We start from the raw sequence: 21,109 nt of genomic DNA, 5'->3' as shown, positions 1-21,109 counted from the left end.
TGAAGTCCTGGCATGGATCTGAGGTTTGTAACTAATTTCTTCTGGATGGCAATCTCACTTTGTGTTTGGAGTAGATTTTTTCTGAAGCTTGTCCTAAATTTTAGAAAAACGGAATTGTATGCAGCAAGGATCATAACACTGGTTGGGATTATGATCTCTCAATTGGAAACTTCTGTAAAAGAAATACAAAAGAGAAAAGACTACAAAAGAATTGAGCGGACATAAATTTAATGTCTCGCAATACTAAAAACTGGAGAACGTTTTACAAAGATAAAAATATTAGATATGAATATATAGATAAAAATACAGAAAAATACCCATTAGTTAAGTAAACAAACAAAAGTAGCAGGAAGAAGAAAGTGATTATTTTATGTAAAATACAGAACAAAGTAAGGCAAGAGGAGAAAATACTGCCATGTGAAGGGCCATCCGCGTTCATTACGGTGAATGAAGGTTCATGAGAATTTCATGAATGCGATGATTAGGATAAGTTTACCCTCACTGACTACATCCGTCTTCCACATGGGGAAAAATACTTGGCTGAAGTTATTTTGGGGTAACCGCGGGCGGCCCTTCACTTCTGCGGCAGGCGGTAGGGATCCGTCACGTCGGGGCGCAACATGGCGGCTAACGCGACCAGCAGCCCGCCTCAGCTCCTGCTGCACCGTGAGCCGCGCCGCCGCCGCCGCTTGGCGGGAAGCTTGAGTGGGGTGGGCGAGGTTGGCAGGCGCGCGGCGGGCGGGCGCCTCCCGTCCGGCGAGGGTGTCCTCGCCCAGCCCGGGGGTGTGTGTCTGTGGAGGCGGCGTGAGGCGAGGGAGGGCGGCGGCGGCTGGATGGCGGCGGGGGGGCCGGCGTGGGGGGGGCCTGGCTGCGGCCCCGCTTCTGCTCGGCCGGCGGGAGGCGACGCCCCGCGCCTTCGCAGCCGGGGTGAAGTCCGCGGGTCCGGCCGCAGTGTCCGGCGTTGCTGGCCGGCAAGGGCAAAACCCTCAGCGGGCCGGGGCTGAGGGGCCGGGGGCGCGGGCGGAGCGGAGCGGGGCGGCCCTCCCGGCTCGTCAGTCCCGCGTGTGCCTGAGGCCGCGGGGCCTCCCGCTGCTCGGGAGCCGCGCCCGGGCTGGTCCCCGGCGCAGTGCCTGCCCGCGGCAGCGGAGAGGAGCTGGGACGTGCCGGTCTCCGGCACGGGCAGCGGCCGGGGAGGTGGCTCCGGGCCGTGGTTTGGGTGCGGAGCAAAGGCCGGCTGGGGGCGAGTGTTGGTGCTCGGCCGCCTCACGGTGATGCGCTGCACTCCAGCGACACCCAGGTGTTCTCCCTGAAGGGAACGTGTTCCTGCAGCGTTCCCGCCTCTTGCCTGAGGAACTGGTTTATGTACTAGCGGCACGGGCTGCAGGGGAATCTGTCTGCTCCGGCGCCTGGAGCACCTCCTCCCCCTCCTTCTTCCCTGACCTTGGTGTCTGCGGAGTTGTTTCTCTCCCATCTTCTCACTCCGCTCTCTCTGGCTGCAACTGCTACTCCCCTGTAACTTCTTTTCCCTTTCTTAACTATGTTATCCCAGAGGCGCTACCACTGTTGCTGATGGGCTGGGCCTTGGCCAGCGGCGGGTCCGTCTTGGAACCCGCTGGCATGAACTTTATCGGACGTAGGGGAAGCTTCTAGCAGCTTCTCACAGAAGCCAGCCCTGTAGCCCCCCCCGCTGCCAAAACCTAGCCACGCAAACCCAATACAAATGTCTGAGGCTTAGCTAATGAGAGAGCAGAAAGGGGGAGGAAACAGAAGGGAGAAGAATGAAAACAACCACAATCTTGTGTTCAACAGATTCAATTTAACACTCGCTACCGTAAGGGAGACGCTCCAGATGCAAAATTCCCTTTTGGTCATTCTAAGGAGCAATAGAATTCGATCAATGTAATCAATCCATAGAATGACTTAATACTGTCCCATGAAGCAAGCAAAGCGTGTTTGAATAGCCGTTGCTTTCTTGGCTGCAGTAGACTTGTGTATACCGAAAAAGTCTTGCAAAAATCCTGCTTCCAACAGCCCTCTTTGGAATGACAGAGCAAATGAGGGGAAAAATGCCGTTCCTGCAGCGTTGCAGCCTCTTGCCTCAGCAAGCTGTTTGTGTAGTAGCAGCAGTAAAGTGTGCAAGGAGATGAGGGTGAGTGTCTTTTCTCGCCACTCTTGGCAGCACGTAGACAAGTGGTCCTTTGCTGTATTTGCCCTAAATGGCACCAGTGGGGATCACGGGCTGAAATGAATTTTCTGTGAACTTCTCACCATCTATGATGTGATCAGCCGTTTCAAGGTGAGTTGTGAGAAGACGGGTCTCTTCTTCCGTCTCGGGTTTTGTTGAACTTCCCTGTCATCGTGCTTTGTTCCATTCAGAGTGCAATTTTAGCGCTGTTTGAAGGGTTGGTGGACGCTGTAGTTTCCCTAGAAGGTTAAGCTCATCTTTCTTTTTTGCAGTCCAAATTGCAGGACGGGATGTTATTTGAGTAGCGGCTTGAATTGCAGTAGGGCAGCCTGAAGTCGGCGGGGTTCCAAACAGGCTTGCCCATGGGCAGTAGCGCATTTGATCCTGTGGGACCGATGGTGTCGTTCTGGTGAGATTCACAGGACTCTCAGGCGTGCAGGCAAAAAAGCAGAGCTTGGCTTGTGAGCGAGGTTTGTGGGCAGAGATGCGCCGTATCTTGTCCTGCAGCTTTGAACAGGCTTGAGTTTGGATGGCAGAAAGATTGCTCTCAGATCTTGACGATTCTGCCCACCCAAATCGTCCGCTGTCCCTTCCGCTATTGACGGTTCCACTTGCTGGGGGGGTCGCCACCGGCTTTAGCTGGAAAGGGTTTGGAGATCTGTGGCTCGTGTGGTTCTTCAGGAGCTGCTGGTGCCTGATGAGACAGGTTTGAAGAAGGTAACTGGTGAGAATGGTTTCCTTAGAAAATCTTGACTGGGAGTAGTAAAGCAGAGCTATACTGGAGTGGGTTGTGAGGGGAGCAGGGAGAGGCTTGTGACCTCTGGGCACAGGTGTTACTTATTTGTGAAGTAGAAAGGGTTCTTTGGGAGCGCTGATCAAAATGCTGCCCTCCAAATGCTAGGCACGAAAGGCGATTCTTTGGTTTGTAACTGTGTGCTGTTTTCCTCAGATGCCCATTTCTGCGCTGGTGTCCGTTGTGGAAGCTCTGGAGGTTGGCTACAGCCAAAGGAAAAATCCTTCTCTCAACCTAATGCACGCCGGAGATGTGCCGCGGACGTTCCATTACGTCGTTTTGAAGACAGGCGTAGCAGTAAGTACAGGAGACAGCTAAAGGCAGACAACGGTGGTTGTGGAGAGAAAGAACAGAACTATCTTTGGAGATGGACTAGAGATGGGGCAGGCAGAGAGATTCCAGGGTGGTGATGAGGCATTGCAGTTTGGGTCAGGTGGCAGCTCAGAGAGTTGCTGGCCCCCTCAGTGGGGAGAAGAACTGGTAGGGAAGGCTGCCCGTGTACAGGATACATATGTATCTCGTTCTCTTCCTCTTCTTCCTCCTGGTTACTGTTGCAGCCAGGAAAGGGAGCGAAAGGCCTTTTAGTCTGGTGCCGTGTGGCAGCTCTTTTGCACCTCTTGTTCGCTTTGGGTTTTGGCAGCATCTGATCTGCCCTTGGCCCTTGCATGGGCAGAAGCGTAGAGGCAAAGGTGTCAGTGCAAGGGAGGTTCGTCTGTTGAACATTTTGCACTGTTGTCTCTTGTTACACCATGGGCCTCGCTGGTGGTCTTTGTGGCTGGTCCTTGAATGCATGCAATTGGGCTCTCTTGGGCTTGATTTCCCTGAGGTGCCTTCAGCAACAAGCGCGCACAAGCAGCCAAGGCAAGCGGTTGGAGGTGCCGGGAGTGTTTGCAGTGCAGAGCAGAGGCGTGAAGGCGGATGAGCAGAGGTTGAGGCTCTTGCTGCAGCTGAAGGCGTTCTTGCAGGCTGCGCGACGGTTCCAAGCTGCGTAACGGGGAGCTGTTGAAGACAAGGCTGAGGGAAAGCCATGGTTGCACGTGACTCGTCCCAACGAAATTGCAGCAGTGTTCCCGATGCCCTGAGTAGCTTAGATGGGCTGTGCGAAATGAGCAGAAAAGCTGGCAGTCAGCATCCGTTGTGGCAATACTTGTGTCTCCCGCTGTGTGTTGATGACGCCTTTTTGTGCGCAGGTGGGTGAGAAACGTGAAGAAACGCTGCCGCCAGCGTGTCCTGTGGGATGGAGCATAGGAGAGAGAGGTGCAAGGTAACAAGGCGTAGCGCAGCTCCTGCTATGTCTTTTCGGGCAGTTTCAGCGACTGTAGAGCTGCTTACGCTCAGGAAGAACCTTTTGCGCATGTGGTCTTGCCTTTCTGCAGTCCCTTGACCGCCACAGTGACGTTGCTTTCAATTGGGAAGCCAGCCGTGGATGCTCTTCCCTGCGGAGTGACAGGCTGCAGTGCCTCCTGTGAACGTGTCCCGAGCTGTCCTGTGTTGAAGGTAGACTGGACGTGTGAATGGCAATGTTTCCTAAAGGCATCTTTGGAAGGAGTCAGGCCCTGTCTGTCTCAAGAGCTGATGCAGAGTGCCCGATTCTGAGTGAAGTCGTGTCAGTTGCTCCTGCATGTGTCTGAAGAAGACAGGAGTTAGGTGAAATTTGCACCGAATAGAGATGCATCCTCCAAAGCTGCCGTGAGATGCTAAATTGGTCGCTGCTGCTTTTCGGGCCGTTAGTTAATGAGAATGCAGTGAAGGCTCTAGTCAGGAAGAATAGTACAGTGTTGAGTAACGTGAATTGCATGCTAGTGGTGAGCAAATGGATCCCGTTTTTCTCCTGAAAGGGTTGAAGAAGGGCGGTTTTCACGTGGGGCTACCGTGCTCCGACAAGTGCGTGGCTGGAAAGAGCTGCCCAAGTGCAGCAGCCCTCCTGCCTGTGTATGTTGAGAGCTGCCTTTTTCCACCTTGCTGCTTCTCGGTCTGTTAGTAACTTAGCTGGAGCTCATCTGTGAGTGAATGAGTGCTACTTCATTGTAGCCCGTGTTGCCAGGGTGCTGAACGGGGTTTCATAGTCTGTCTGTGAGCACCATAAAGCTAGGCAAGTGTTAAAAAAGAGAGAAGTGGAAGGACCTGAAAATACCTGAGTAAGCGATGGAATAGTTGGGATTTTTTTGTTGGAAGAGGGAGAGAGATGATGTAGCAAATAAAAAGGGAAAAAAACCCAAAATGCCCCCCCGACACCAAAGCAAAGCAACCCAAAAAGCTCCCATGTTTTTCCCGTACAGAGGAAACTCGCTATGAAGTCCTTGAGGTGCCCCAAGAGTGTCAGTTTAGTGTGTTCCCTGGTTTGGTGCAAGCGCTGGGCTCCGGTAAGCTGTGCTGGCTACCTGCCAGTCCGCTGCATGGCTCACATGGGAGCCAAGCAAATAGTGCTGTTGCTTAGAAAGCAAGGTGTAAACAAGTAGTTGAGAGCGTGGCCCGCTCCCTCCTGGCTGTGGGGTTAAAGACGTTAAAGGCAGAGGAGCTCAGGAGCTCACCGAGGTATTTCTTTCTGTAGAAGCAGTTTTCCCAGCAAAGCTCCACTTGCATGTTTTCTTCGTACCACGAAGATGAAGGTTTTTTCCGCCACGTCTCATGAGGTAGAGATGGGATGCCGCTTCCGTGCACGTTGGCAAGAAGGCTCGCATTTGAGTGCTGTCCTAGTTCTTGTTTGATCAAGAAGAGTCGGGAAGCAGGTAGGAGAGGTGAGCCCGTGGCTTGTATGCTACCAAAGAGAGCAGGGATGCGAGCTGTGGGAAATGAAGCTCTGTGTGTCTTTTTTCTAACACAAGGCCTCTGCTGTTGTGCGTAGCAGAAGTAGCACTAGTGAAGTGCGTGTGGGAGATGAAGAGGATGATTTTCTGCGTGGTGTTGGGTGAGGAGAAGGATTTCAGTGGTCTGGCAGATGAGCAGTCAGACCCAGGCGTGAGCCTTGTCTTCTCCCAGCTGCCCAGCGGCAGTTCCCTCCGCCTGCCCTTGTGTGCCATGTGCCCCGGCCCCTGAGCAGCTGGAAGGCGCTGGGCTGGGCCCACACCGCCTCTGTCGGTGTCTTTGCTGTCCTGGGAGACCCGAAGGGGACACAGGAGCCCGCATGCAGTCTCCAAAGCGGCAAATAAGAGAGGAGAGCATTTTTTGTTTTTGAAGTTGTTTTTAATTGTTTTTTTCTAGGGTTTTATTGGAATTTTAATGGGGTTTTATTGTTTTTTATTGTTTTTTTAAGATTGTTTCTTGGCCAATCTTGCCAAAACTTTTTGCTGTGAGAAGTGCCGGCTTCTGCTTCTCCGGAGGAAGAGCTGTCCCTCCACCATGTTGAATGCTTGCAGGGCTGGGGCATCTAGCTTCTTGGATGATGCGTTGGTATTCTCTGCGCACTGCCAGGGCAGGTCTGGCTTCATGTTCACGCCACCCCTTTGGTAGCTGAGGCGAGAGCTAGCTGAGGACAGGCCCCCCCCACGGCTTTCTCATCCTCAGAGTGACACAATGCCACCTGCAGGCCCCAATAACCTGGGTGGTGGTCCAGGGGAGTCCGGTGGTGTCCAGCGGCGGTGTCCAGCGGTGTCCGGTGGTGTCTGGCGGCGTCCAGGGGAATCCGGTGGTCTCCAGTGGTGTCCAGCGGTGTCCGGCGCTGTCCGGTGGTGTCTGGCGGCGTCCAGCGGTGTCCGGTGGTCTCCGCCGGAGACCCTCGGACACAACCGCCGATCTCCGGCGGTCGTGTCCGAGGGTCTCCGGCGGTCTCCAGCGGTCGTCTCCGAGGGCCTCCGGTGGTCGTCTCCGGTGGTCGTCTCCGGCGGTGTCCGGCGGTCGTCTCCGATGGTCTGCGGCCGTCTCCAGCGGTGGTCTGCGGCGGTCTCCAAGGGCCTCCTCCTGGTGCTGTGTCGCTGCCGTCGAGACGATGGCAGCCCCTCTGGTCTGCTCTTCCGCAGGGGTGGGAGCAGAGGAGATGGCCCCCGTTGACGAGGGGCGAGGGTGGGGGGTGGGGAAGCAGGACTCATCTGCGGCTTGAGAGCCGGGTGACCTTTGTGATGAGGCTGCCGGCTGTCGGTGTGGCTGGTCGAGGTAGGGCTAGCGTCGGCTTGAGGGGTGGCGGCGCTTTTTGGGAGGTGGCTGTTTGGAGGGTGCCTGCGAGCCCCCGTGGGTCCTGCGGCGCTTTGGGCACCATGGTGCTGGAGGCACGCTGGCCACGGTGGTGTAGTGCCCCATCAGCCCTGCGCGAGGTGGATCCACCTGCATTGGCTCTTCCTCGAGTTGAGGTGGATCCACCTCCATGGGCTCATCCCCGTTCTGTGGGGGGTCGACCTCCATGGGCTCGACGAGAGTGCTGGGGCAAATGCCAGGCAGCACTGGCCTGCCATAGGTGTCGGTGCTGTCGTCGGGCTGCTTGCGTTTTTGGGGCCGTGGAGGCATGGTGAGTGGTTGCCAGAAGGTCTTCTGGCTCGTCGCAGTGACGGTGGGCTCTGGCCTGGCTTTGCCGGGTCGTCGTCTCGCAAGCACGCTGGGTGTCAGACCGGCGAGCTGCTGAGGGAGCTGCGTTCCAGCCACAGGGCTGCGTGCTTGTGTAACGGCAGGCTGGTGACGTCACCAACGGAAGGTGCTGTGGCTGGGAGGGTGGCCCAGGAGGCCATGAAGGCCCCATTGCGGGGGGCCATTTTTCTTGCGAGAGAGAAAGGCTGCCCGTCGGGCAGCGGGAGTGCCGTCGAGGTCCCGCTGTGTGCCCTGGGCTGCAGCCCCGTCGTGGTGGCAGGCGTGGGGTCCCCTGACTGGGCCAGTGGGCAGAGTGTCCCCGGAGGGTCGGGGAGTCTCCGTCAGCCTCGAAGGGCTGGGCTCCCTGCAAGTGGCATCGTGCGCGCAGGCGGCAGTAGCAGAGAGGGGCAGAGGGGAGGAGAGGGCCTGGCGTCGTGCGGGCTGCTGCGCAGGGGCGAGGGGAGGAGTCGGTTGTAGGGCCACGGAGGTGGTTGGGGCCTGGAGGTGGGGTTTTTGGTGTGAGGACGGGAAGGCCCGTGGGGGACTGCTGTCCCCGGCTAGTTGTTGCGTGAGCTAGCGAATGGGTGGTTGAAGATGAAGCCACCATCCATCGTGAGAGCACCCCATGAGTTAGGGAGTCAAGGGCGGTGTTGTTCCTTGCTGCAGAGCGACTCAATGGCAAACAGTGTGCAAGCAGACATCTTGCTGAGTGTGGCTGAAGGCAGGAAGACGAAGGTGTGTGCGAAGGTGTTTCTGGTGACGGCTTGCTGTGCCTGTGCTGCCGTGGTGGCAGCAGATGCCCAGGTGCCCCTTTTTGCGGTGTCGTTCCAGTCGTCTGCTTTCATGGCTTGTCGAGCTAGAGAAGGCAATAGCGACTTTTAAACTATGGCCCGGTGTGATGGGGGAAGGTGTCATCTCTCCGCTCTTTCCTAGTTTCCTTTCTGCCTTTGGCTGGTGCTTTTTTGCCAAGGGCACTGTGCAGACCGCAGCTTTAGGGAATTGTTTGTCTTTTGTTTGGGTGAGATTTTTACTAGCTTTTAGGGGCCAGAGAGGGATGGTGCAGGTGGGGAGGAGGTGCTGACGAGCAGTGTCATTTTCAGGTGATGAAAACCGTTGTGGCTGATGGAGATCTCAGGATACCTTTTCTATATTCCTACCATCCTTGTTGCCATGCTGCTGCATGACCAGGAATAAAATAGGAGAGAGGTTTAGCTCTTTAATGGTCGGAGGGCAGCTTGTCTCTAGGACATTTCCTTGGCCTGCGTTGGTAGGCAAGTTATCTTTACTGGAAACTGTTCTGATAGGAGCATGCTTGTGACTACTTAGCCCGGTGTAAGTGGGACTGTCTGGAGGAGATGAACTCAAGGGCGTGTCTGCCTATATCAGCTTGCTATAGCTGATAGATTATAGAGGTATAATCCTCCTTCCTTTTTCATCAGATTGCATTAATTCTTCTTTTCTTGGGTACAGTTTTAGGTTACCTATTTTTTAAAGACTTGGATAATTTTTCTGAAGTTATTTAATAAATCAGTCAGGACAATTACTATTTGAGTGAGTGAATTAACTTTGGTTCTTCATGAACCTCTTCCTGAATACAAACCTGGGTTTGAGTCATCGGGAATAAAGGAGAAGAAGATATTGCAGAAATACCAAGGGGATCTCTGACTTTAGAATCCCACTGGTAACACTGGAAGTGAAAGCTGAATGTGCCTGCCTCTTCACCATATGTCAATAATAATAATAATAATAATATTTATAGAGCCTATGTATTCAGTGCTATACTTTTGCACAGTTTCACAGCACCATGTAGACATTTGAAGGTAGTGCAGCCTCTTCTCTTACCGCATTTCTTCTTTGAGATTGTAAACTACAGTTTCTGAAAGGTGAAGAAGATGAAACTCTTTCAGTGACTTGCTTTTCCTCTGCTTTTATATACTGTGCTTCTCTGATATAAAGGTGTTAGCCCAGACTGAAGACAGATCACGCTGAAAGTATGTCATGTAAAACATGAACATGAGCAGGCTTTTGTGCATCGTTAGCATCATTAAATATAGTCCAGTGATACCTCAGTGGAAACACCTCTTGCAAACAGTTTCTGGGGACTGTTTAGCCAGGGCTGCTCTGCAGCATGCCGACTGCAGCACCATAATGTGTTGTGTAGACTTGGAAGACAATTGCAGAAACAAAGTGCTAAAGCTGGTCAGAGCAAAAAGTAACAGCTGTGTGTATCCCAGGCTCCAATCTGACTGAGAAGCAAACCCAAGGAATGGATAAATACCTCTCTTCAGCTCAGCCAGTGCCTGCATCCCTGCTTGCGTGCCTCTGCCTGGGTGCTGCTTTGGGGATCCTGTGGTTGGCGAGGTAACGAAAATAGATTTACTCTTTGCATTTCATCCGTGGTTTTTTGGTTGTTCCTGTGTTCTGCCTGTGCCGGCTCCTAGATGTGGCAGTCAGTAGGATCCAGGAACAGCCATGCCATGGCTGGCCAAAAAGTCGGGGACTGGGGATGCCACGACTGTGACCCCCCATATTGGAGGCTGGCCCAGGACTGAGTGCTGGACCCCCGTGGCCACTTTTCTGGCTACATTGGCTCTGCTGGAAGCATGGCCTGAAATAAATGACAGGGCGGTGGTTACCCCCCAGACAATTGAAATGGCTCTGCGCAGGTTGCCATGGAAAGCGGCATTGGAGTCTTCTGGCAAGTTAGTGGGGAGGTTGGAAAGGATATGAGTTACCGGTCTTAGAGCTCTTGAGTGTGAAGTTGTTGCATTATGGAGTGCAATGAGAGAGTTGGAAAGGGAAGTTGGGACTTTACAAAAGGCAAAGGCGATCGCACAAGAAGTGATTACTACTCAAGCAGAGTGGTGCAATGGGCTGCAAGGTACTGTAGAGCTGTTGGTTGCGTGTATTGCTACTAAACAAAGGGACAGGTATGGAAAAAGTAGGGTTTCGATTTCCCAAGTTCGTGCTCTCACCACAAAACCTTTGTGGGATCCTGAGGAATGGGATGGAAATATCTGGAGTGAATCCTTGGACTCTGAGGTTGAGTTTGAGTCGGATTTAGAAGGCAGGGAGGTGGCAGAAGCACGACACCTCATACAAATGAAGGGGCAGTAGGAACAAGCGGATGGAGGAGTGCAGGTCACGCGTGCTTACACCCCAAAAGAGTTAAGGGAATTTTTAGAGCTCTATCAGCAAAAGAGTGGGGAAGGCATACTGGCATGGATTTTGCGAGCTTGGGATAGTGGAGCTGCCTCTATCCATTTATTAATGGGTGAAAAAGATTTATTAAGCCCCGTAGCTTAATAATTAGTGATGATCAGATACAACGAGGATATGCTCAATTGCAAAATATCAGAGGTTCTGATGGGCAAGATATGATTGCACCTACACTGTATCAATGGTTGTGTGCAGCAGTTTTAACAGCATCTGCTGAACCTGTCAAATCAGTGTCGTCCCTCGGAAATGGGTGTACCATGGAAGAGGGTATTAATTTAGTACGGCAGATGGCGATGGCTCATGCGTTGATTACGGGATCCAACCCGGACAGGGTAGCAGCAATGAGAAGTATCAAAATGCAGCTTTGGAGAGGAGCGCCTGCCTCACGAAAACCCTTGATTATACCATCAGTCACAAATGTTACTGGTAATGTAGGCCCCCTGGCAAATACCTTGAGGGAAATTGGGGCTGTAACTTTGGGACCATCTATGTAAAGGAAAGCCAGCAAGGCCGAAAGGAGTTACATCACGGGTGACGAGGAAACAAACGTGGAACGTTCTTGTACCAGCCGGCGTCCCACGATCAGAAATAAATGGGATTCCATCAGAAACGTTTTGCCAACGGCAAAAGTTAGTGCCTGCACAAAAAACCCGACCGCCCCTGGCCCTGCCGCCAACTCCACACCCACCCTCCAGCCCTGCCTACCACCTCAAGGCAAGGCACAACCTGGCAAATGCCAAAACAGCAGAAACGAAGGTTTGGCAGGTCCCCCAAAATTGCCGCCACTGTAGCCTCTTACCATGAGGGGGACCGACGCCCCTATGTTCCTTTAACTATAAAGTGACGGTCTGGGGGGATTTTACATGTGTTAGCTCTGGTGGATACTGGAGCTGAAGTTACTCTATTACACAGTAATATTAATAATAAAGAAGCGACGTCGCAGAGCTGTGGATTAGGGGGAAATCCAACCCCTGCCCTCCGAGCTAAGGTAACCTTAACAATAGGAAATGCCACTCCATTTACCACGATGGTGTTAATTGCCCCCATTAAAGCATCTATTTGGGGTATTGATGTGTTGGCAGGACGAACAGTTGAAACTTTAAATGGTCACTTCTGCTTCGGGACTTTGCAAGCGGGATTCGCTATTTGATCTATAACCATCTTGCGTGGATTCCCAAAGTGGGATCCTGTTGTGCTGCCTGTGCCTGCCATGGTGGCAACTGTAAAACAATATCGTATTCCAGGGGGGAAGAGGAAATTGCTCAAACCATTCAGGCACTTCAACAAGTGGGAATCGTTAAGGAAACCATGACTGCTTTTAATAATCCTATTTGGCCTTTTTGAAAACCAGCCGGCACTTGGAGAATGACTGTGGGTGATAGAGAATTGAATCAAGTCACCCCCCACACTTGCCGTTACGGTACCAGACGTGGTTACTCTTACAGAAAAAATTAACAAAAATTTACAACCTTGGAACATGGTGATAGATCTGGCTAATGCTTTCTTTTCGATAGCCATTGCTTCAGAAAGCCAAAACCAGTTTCCCTTTACCTGGCAACAAAAGCAAGAGACTTTCCAGGTATTGCCTCAGGGATACAAACACAGTCCCTCCATTTGCCACCAAACGGTAGCAGCTGATGTAGCACTGTGGTCAGGTACTGTTACTGTTTACCATTACGTTGATGATCTCTTGATTATGGCAGAGTCACAACAAGAAATTGCAGTAGCTGCCGAATCGTTGAAAGCGCATTTGCAGGACCGAGGCTGGGCAATTAATCCAAAGAAAATACAGGGCCCTAGTACTACTGTACAATTTTGGGGAATAGTTTGGCATGGGCACATGAGAGAAATACCAAATAAGGTACAGCAAACAGTCCGGCAGTTTCCTGTACCAACCACAGTAAAACAGCTACAGACCTTCTTGGGAAGTTTAGGGTGTTGGAGAACTTTATCCCACAGCTGGTGGTACTAATGCGCCCTCTGCAGAAATTAACTGGGAAGAAGGTTGGTTGGCAGTGGACCAAGCAGCAACAAGAAACCTTTGATGCCTGCAAAAATGCTTCGATTGAGCATGCACAATTATACACTGCTAGGCGAGGATATCCTTTTGAATTAGAAGTAATAATTCTAGATGATGCAGTCTCGTGGGGATTGTGGCAGATGACTGGGCCAAAAAATCAGAAAGAACCTGTAGGATTTTGGTCCAAGGCATTACAAGGCTCCGCTGTACATCATACCCTGACGGAAAAACAAATTTTAGCTGTAGTTTGGGCACTACAAGAAACTGAAAGAATCACAGGCCAAGGTAGTGTGACTGTCCACACCCCCTTACCTCCTCATGAGTGGGTTACTGATGATTCCATTAGGGCCCATGCAGGGGTAGCTCGGGCAGCCACATATTGGAAATGGAAACGTTATTTACAGCAGCGATTTCTACTGGGAAAACCACATGTAACCACTCCACACGCCACTCTTCTAGGAACCGTGTCATTTAATCATATGCCCACACTCGGGGAAACTCTTCTCCTTGGAGACAGCCCGACATCTCCTGTGGAGGAAGCTCCCCCTTATGACGAGTTAATAGAAGAGCACAAAAAAGATGCCTGGTTTACCGATGGAAGTGCAACATCCACGGCAACTGGACAAAGACAATGGAGAGCAGTTGCCTATGCTCTGGTTCCAGGAATGATATTATGGCAAACAGGTGTACAAGCATCTAGTCAGTGGGCTGAGTTGATTGCAGCATCTCTTGCCATCCTGGGAGGGAAGGCACGTTACTTATACGCTGACAGTTGGGTTGTATACAAAAGCCTCACACTGTGGTTACCCCGCTGGGCCCCAGAGGATTGGCATGGACAAAAATACCCTATATGGGGGCCAGATATATGGCGACAAATTTGGCAAGATGTGCAAAGACATCCTTTAAAAGTAAAGCATGTCTCAGCTCATCAAAAAGATGTAATAGAGAAGTAGATGATACGACCTCTGCCGAAGTACGTGCTCAAGCTCTAAGTGCGCATATAGCCTGTGGACATTGATCAGCTCATACTGCACACGCATGGGACATTGCTCACAATCAAACCCCTCTGCCATTATTTATAAAGCACGTGCACATAATTGTACTGTTTGTGTGCAGCTACGTTTAAGGGCATTATATAGGCCATGGGGAAAGAGAGAACGAGGTCAGTGGGCCTTGAATAGCTGGCAGGTCGATTACATGGCCCCCCTGCACCCGTCGAGAGGGTGGTGATATGTATTCACTGCTGTGGATCCAGTGTCAGGACTGGTTTTTGCTAAACCCACCAAATATGCTAATCGGCATAGCACGATTGAAGCATTAGAACAACTCATTCATCAATACGGACCTCCTCACCAAATAGAAAGTGACCAAGGAACACACTTTAGTGGACATAATGTCCAAGATTGGGCTCAAGGGCTAGGGATAGATTGGATATTCCACATTGCTTACCATCCCCAAGCTAATGGCTTGATTGAAAGAATGAATGGGATGTTGACGGAACAATTAAGAAAGCTAACCAGTACTAAAGCTTTACAACCTTGGAGTTCACCTCTTACTAAAGTAGTTTTTTTGTTAAACAGCCGGAATATTCATAATCAAACACCCTATGATCATATTACAACACCTCCAGTACAAAACATGGTGAGGATTGAAATTCTTCCAGATGGTATCTCTCCCAAAATAGTAACTACAGGGCAAATGGAATTGTTTACACCGACGGATTGCATGGTGGGACCACGACCTGTGAGTCTAGACGTGAAGATTCATATAATAACCCCTGAGAATGCCGTATGGTTCTGTACCCCAACTTCTCCTCTTATTTTACATCCTCTGTTGATATCAAATTCTCGAGTTCTTGTATTTCAGGTATCTTTGACAAATACCTGTGCCTTATCTAGAGGAGATAAGAGAGCATTGGAACGGTGTTATTGGTGTCGCGAATCCAACATGGAATTGAAGTTCAATCTGAAAAAGCGCAAGCCATAGCTCTTCAATCTGTGTGGGCAATTACCCCACATCAGGTTATCAAACCCGGAGTAGTATTAGCTGAAGGAGCTGGAGCAACGGCGTATGTGTTACTGGAAGGAGATGACACTCCTGTGTTCCTCCCGTATCACAGGTTGGCTCGTCGTGCTTTGTAGTCTTGTACTACAAGCGCGTGCCCTGGAAACGTTTCCGTGAGATCAACATATAAATGCTTGGATTTGGTTGGCCTCTGCTGTAACTAACTCATCTGCCTTTTGTGTTGTATTGATTAACAGCTGCAGATCTTTTGCTAATGTGTTTTAGTGGTGTGCCAACTGCAGTAGCTGTATTACAGAATTATACTCTGCTAAGTGCTTTTGATATTAATGTTCCTTATTGCTGTTTTTTCCGAGGAGGTAACGGCTGTACGCCAAGGAACATTACAAAATCGACTGGCGGTGGACTGTCTCCTTCTTTGACACCATAAACGCAGCTCCAACTTTGAAGGCATGTGTTGCTTCAGCGTAACTGATGAATCAGCCAGTGTAGCGGATGACATTCAACATCTCCAGGATTTACTGCATCAAATGAAACAACCTACTGGTGGTGCCTGGCTGGCTGAGTGATTTAATTCCCTGACAGGATGGGTGGGACACCTGATTCAAAGCATCATTGTAGGGATAAGTTTATTCCTTTTTCTATGTGTGTTTATTACGTGCCTCTAGGATTACCCTGCAAGCCCAAATGGACACCTCCAGCTTTGCCGGCCCCAGCAGAAGTGGTCCCTTGAGCAAGGGGGTGGAACACGGGACAATAACGGAAGATTGGCAAGGAGGATTGTAAACACGCTCAAGTGACTTGCAGCTGGGGTGTAGAAAATACATGTATCATACTAATTGTTGTTTATCCTTGTGTGCTTGGCAAGTAGAACATCTGTGTTTGGATAACATAGGCCTGTGATAGACTTAGCGGCACCCTATCGGACACGCTTGAAATTCCTGCCCTGCTGTGGAGAAGATCAAAGCACAGTGGTAAACTGTGCCTGCGTGAATCCCTGATACGTGGGCGAAAACAGCATGGTCGGCCATCCTCTCGCACGGACCGAGCTCAGCAGTGCCTGCGTCCCCACTTGTGTGCCTCTGCCCGGGTGCTGCTTCGGGGACAGTCCGGTTGGCGAGGTAACGAAAATAAATTTACCCTTTGCATTTCATCCGTGGTTTTGTGGTTGTTCCTGCGTCCTGCCTGTGCTCACTCACAGAGTCATTCTAACTGCCCCAGCTGGCACTTCATACACCCTCTGCTCAAGGCAGACAGGCCAGCCTTGCAGCCTCGCAGCGAGTGAAGTCCAGCGTTACGTCTCTCTGCTCTCATCACAGCAAAGCACTCCTCTGTGGGGCGCAGCGGGGCAGCGGCATCTGCTGATCTCAAAGGTTGTAGCCCACCTCAAGAACAGAAAGTCCAAGCGTTCAGAGTGACCGGGGAGCTAACCACGTTTAAGAGCCAAGCGAGCAGCCCTGCGATGCCAGCCAGCTGTTCGTCCTTGGAAAGGTACGTGCACGTCTGGAGGCAGCAGCGCCCTTCTAGGCGGAGGACAGAGTTTATTCCGGCTCGATTCTTCCGGAGTCTGCCCCGTCACAAAGTGTGCAATGACTCTAGCAGTTGAAACACCAGTTTTCTTTAATGCTGTAGCATTAAGCAAGCAAAGCACGTTTGAACAGCCAGTGGGTTTTTTGCTCCAAGCCAAAAGGGCTTCCAAAAATCCTTCTTGGATTAATTCCTCTTGGAAATTAATGAGGCAATCTGGGGAAAAAAATAAAACTCGGCACATAAAATAGCTGTGACATACAGCGCATAAAATCCTTCCACTCCACGCGAAAAGACGACTGACTTGAAGGGCGGATTGACACCCTGGGGCCGCCGGGCTGTTCGCGTACCGGCGGTACCGGCGGCAGCCCAAGGCGGTGCTGCCCGGGTGGGCCGGCAGGAGGAGAAGGGCGGGGGAAAAAGGGTTTGTTCCTTTACATCTCTACCTGGACGCGCTCAACACGCGCGACTCACAGACGACACGGCTGTCGCGACTCCAGCTCCTTGCCGGCGTTTAAAGGAAACCGGGGGCAGCGGGGCGGGGCCGGAGGGGAGGAGCGAGGGCTCTGCCATCCGCTCGTCGGGGCTGCTGGGCTGGCCCCCTCGGGCGGCCCTTCCCATCTGTGGGAGGCGGCAAGCGATTGGTCGGGTCTGGGTGCAACATGGCGGCTAACGCGGCAACCAACCCCTCTCAGCTCCTGCCGCTCGGTGCCCGGTGCCGCCGCGAGGCTTCCGCGCTCTCCCGGTGTCCGGGCGGGGGCGGGTGGGGGGGATCCCGTCTTGTGACCGGCGGGCGGGGAGGGAGGGAGGGGCCGTTTGCGGGCGCCTCTGGGCGGCGCGAGCGGCGCCGCCGCTTGGCGGGAAGCTTGAGTGGGGTGGGCGAGGTTGGCAGGCGCGCGGCGGGCGGGCGCCTCCCGTCCGGCGAGGGTGTCCTCGCCCAGCCCGGGGGTGTGTGTCTGTGGAGGCGGCGTGAGGCGAGGGAGGGCGGCGGCGGCTGGATGGCGGCGGGGGGGCCGGCGTGGGGGGGGGCCTGGCTGCGGCCCCGCTTCTGCTCGGCCGGCGGGAGGCGACGCCCCGCGCCTTCGCAGCCGGGGTGAAGTCCGCGGGTCCGGCCGCAGTGTCCGGCGTTGCTGGCCGGCAAGGGCAAAACCCTCAGCGGGCCGGGGCTGAGGGGCCGGGGGCGCGGGCGGAGCGGAGCGGGGCGGCCCTCCCGGCTCGTCAGTCCCGCGTGTGCCTGAGGCCGCGGGGCCTCCCGCTGCTCGGGAGCCGCGCCCGGGCTGGTCCCCGGCGCAGTGCCTGCCCGCGGCAGCGGAGAGGAGCTGGGACGTGCCGGTCTCCGGCACGGGCAGCGGCCGGGGAGGTGGCTCCGGGCCGTGGTTTGGGTGCGGAGCAAAGGCCGGCTGGGGGCGAGTGTTGGTGCTCGGCCGCCTCACGGTGATGCGCTGCACTCCAGCGACACCCAGGTGTTCTCCCTGAAGGGAACGTGTTCCTGCAGCGTTCCCGCCTCTTGCCTCAGGAACTGGTTTATGTACGAGCGGCAGTGAAGGGTGCACGGACACTTTTCTTCAGCATTTTTTTGTGTCTTTTTTTTTTTTTTTTTTTGTTTTTACAGTGTTCGTTTTTTTGTCAATGTCAGTTTTGTTGAGTATTTTTTCTTTTTTTTTTTTTTTTTTTTTTTTTTTTTCATTTTTTTTTTTTTTTTTTTTTTTTTTTTTTTTTTTTTTTTTTTTTTTTTTTAGATTTTTTGTTTTTTTTTTTTATTTTTTTTTGTATTTTACAGTTACGTTCAGTTAATGAAAATAACTTTAAATATTTTGATTTTAAAATTCTGGGCCTTATTTTCCTTGAAAGTGGATTTTCAGATATGGTGTTAGAAGATGTTACAGAATTGTAAGTATTATTTCTGCCTCTTGTTGCTATTTAATGTTTGGTTTCCTGAGGAAGAATTTTGTGTAAGATCTATAAGCAAAGTGTCTTTATATTTTTTGAATACTTGCCAGCTGAATATTTTATAGCTTGGACTTAAACTATAGAGGGTGATCTGTTCAGGACAGCTATGTGGTAGAGCAGCTGTTGCATGATTTATGCTTGTAATCAGGTTCCTGATTTGTAGCCTTGATTTTGCATGGGTTGCATGTTGAACTTTCCAGTAGTTTGTTTGCTTTTACATTTCCTGAAGGCCTAGGCAAAGATTTAAAAAGTTAACAGAATTAAGGATAAGTATTTATTGCTTTGTCATGCCACGTTGCTGTTTGAAACCTGTTTTGATTATTGGTGGTATTCAAGAAGTTGCCAAGATTTAGAGGGTGAATCTGTATCTTTATGTACTGAGCAGAAAAGTACAATGGATCTTTTTAGTTGCCAGGTAGCTTTCTTTCCACAGGTGGTCAATTTTTCAAGATTATGCTGCAGTGTGGCTAATTTGTTTGTTAGTTCCAACAACTGTCATCTTAATGCAGAGATTTATGTCAGTTCTGTAGTCACAACTGGAATCACTGTCCCTGGTTATGTGTTCTGACTTACTTTTTCTAATGCTTCTTCAGTGAGATTACCCCTGAGGGCAGAAGAATCACAAAGCTAGACCAGATTTTGCTAAATGGAAATAACATAACAATGGTAAGTCATCTTTGTTAGAAGGCTGCATGTATTTATTTTCTGTACCTGTAAATTGATCAGTAATTGAGTTCAACTACTTTAAGCTGAGCTTTCCAGACAGTTCCATTACACACAGTACTTTCAAGTAGCTTCCGGCGCATATGTGGTATGAATAATGCTGGAAAAGTGATCTTATTGCCTTACTTGGTACATGTTACAGTTTAAAAAAAAAAAAAATGAAAAGAGCATGGCCCTAATTTTATTTTGGTGAACGTTTTTCTGGTCTTCAGGTGTGCAAGGGAATCACTGGCTTTGTTACCCACTCTGTAGGGTGGTTCATACAGTGGCTTTTAACTCATGAGTGTTTGCCTGCATAAGTATGTAGGTGGAATACATCTACATTTCATCCATTATTGTATGTATAAATGTGTTTGCAGCAGTTTGGATGCTTACAAGCTCGTCGAGTCATTTGGCGATTATCATACCATGTGATGCTCAGAGAGCTGTACCTTTATGTGCTCTGAAAAGAAATCTGGAGGTCTGTTGGATTATACCAAATCAGAAGCACTGTGATTTTTAGTTTATCATGTGCTGATGTCTGTAGATCAGTACTGAAACTGTAATTAAATATTGTGATTATGCATCCCTAAGCTGAACTCTGCAACTTCCTAAATACCACAAAAGCAGACCCAGAGTAGAGACTGGTAAGGAAGACTGACTTGAGTCTAAGTCAGCTCTGTGTGAGTGAGGAATAATCTCCATTTTGCTGTCTTGCCTACCTTGCACCTCCTCACTGTGTGTCTGAGCAAGTGCCATCTCGACTGAATTTCTAAGCCTTTTTCTGCTTTGGTTGTTGTTCTGCGTCCTTAAAGGACAGTGCACGTTCTGACTTCTTGTATGGGGTAAAGTTACTACCATCCAGTTAAGCTGGTGGTATACTGCCCGTGAAGCAGAAGCTGGTGACTCTTAGAGTGCAAATTTTCAGCAAGACATAGATAGGTTTCTGTATTAGATCTTGTGTCTCTTTTGGGGACACATCTTCCCACGTCAGGAAGACGATGCTTTAGACTTTTTCTTACTTTGGTCCCAAAAGCAGCGAAGCTCTTTGTCTTTAGAAGTGCTCAGCTAATTATTAGGAATATATCAGTAAAAGGAATGGTTATCCTCTTCTTTTTTCCCTTAGTCATGTTTTTCCTTTTGTATTTCTTTTTCTGTTGTTCAGTTCTTCACTTTCTTCACAGGAGAATGCTATGGTGACTTACTCCCTGCTGCCTGTAGAAGGGTTCAGGCTCTTTATTAGTTTTTGGGCTCTGCTTAGCAGTAGAAGTTGGAAAGAGGAAACCAACTTCCCAGTATAGCGACAGTCTGGGGAAGAATCAGCAATTGGAGAAATTCTTCATGAAAGGAAGCATGTTCTTTGTCCTTTCAAAAATGAGCTGTAGCGTTTCTAGAGAGGATCATCTCCTTGAAGGGAATAACAAAGACAAAACCCAAAATGTGTGTTATCTAGGAACTCCTTTGTGTTTTGTTAAACATTCTTTGTATTTTGGAGAGTCTTTTTGGCACGTGCTTCTCTGGCAGTAACTGACTTCCTCTGTTGGAAGAGGAAGATAATATTGACTCTAAACCCCCTTTTGTGGTCTACCGTGAAGTCTCCATCTGCTAAAATGTTGTAAAGCAAGAACTGTCACGTATGGGTTTGTACAACTCAAATCTCTGGCACTAACACACAATTGTCTTATTCTTTTATAGCTGGTTCCTGGAGGAGAAGGACCTGAAGTATAAATTGATACAGTTGTCATCTATGAAGACATGTTATATCTGCTCTCTCTCTCTCTCTCTCTCGTTTTTGGGGTATGGGTGTGGGTGGTTTTGGGTGTGGGTTTGTTTGTTTTGTTTACACACGCTTGCAGTTGACATTTGATAAAAGACAAGGATTTCCTCTTCAGGAAAGGTGCGTTGCTAATGATAATGCTGATTTTGTAAGTTGAAATTGTGACTTGTACAGATGCCCTGATCTGTTCTGAATAAAAGGCTTTCTTTTTGTTATTTACTGTGTTCTGTTATGTAACTGTACAAGTTAGATAGTTTTATAACTGGTTAATGGAATGGAAAAACAACAGTTATGTTTCAGTTGCTGTCAGCCTTCAGTTTTTCTACATCTGTTGCATTTGTTTATGGCCCAAGTCTATATAAAACCCAAGTCGTGAGCCAAGAGATTGCTCTTCTTTGGACTACAGGCAGATACTAAGCT

At 50.4% G+C, this 21,109-nt stretch overlaps 1 protein-coding gene across 1 annotated transcript in view; it reads left to right on the top strand.

The window, feature by feature from the left end:
- The window catches only part of LSM5 (LSM5 homolog, U6 small nuclear RNA and mRNA degradation associated), a 756,742-nt gene extending 735,838 nt beyond the window's left edge, over window positions 1-20,904 (top strand). Inside the window, exons 2-4 of the mRNA XM_050915838.1 lie at window positions 18,123-18,150; window positions 18,804-18,876; window positions 20,608-20,904. Of these exons, the coding sequence (XP_050771795.1) occupies window positions 18,125-18,150; window positions 18,804-18,876; window positions 20,608-20,640 (132 nt within the window). The 5' untranslated portion in view covers window positions 18,123-18,124 and the 3' untranslated portion in view covers window positions 20,641-20,904. The remainder of the gene's footprint in view (window positions 1-18,122; window positions 18,151-18,803; window positions 18,877-20,607) is intronic.
- Window positions 20,905-21,109: the final 205 nt, after the last annotated feature.

This window comes from Gymnogyps californianus, chromosome 2, assembly GCF_018139145.2.
Source record: "Gymnogyps californianus isolate 813 chromosome 2, ASM1813914v2, whole genome shotgun sequence".
NCBI lineage: Eukaryota > Metazoa > Chordata > Aves > Accipitriformes > Cathartidae > Gymnogyps > Gymnogyps californianus.
Note: the sequence above shows the minus strand (reverse complement) of the source record. Positions and strands in the feature narration are given on the sequence as shown.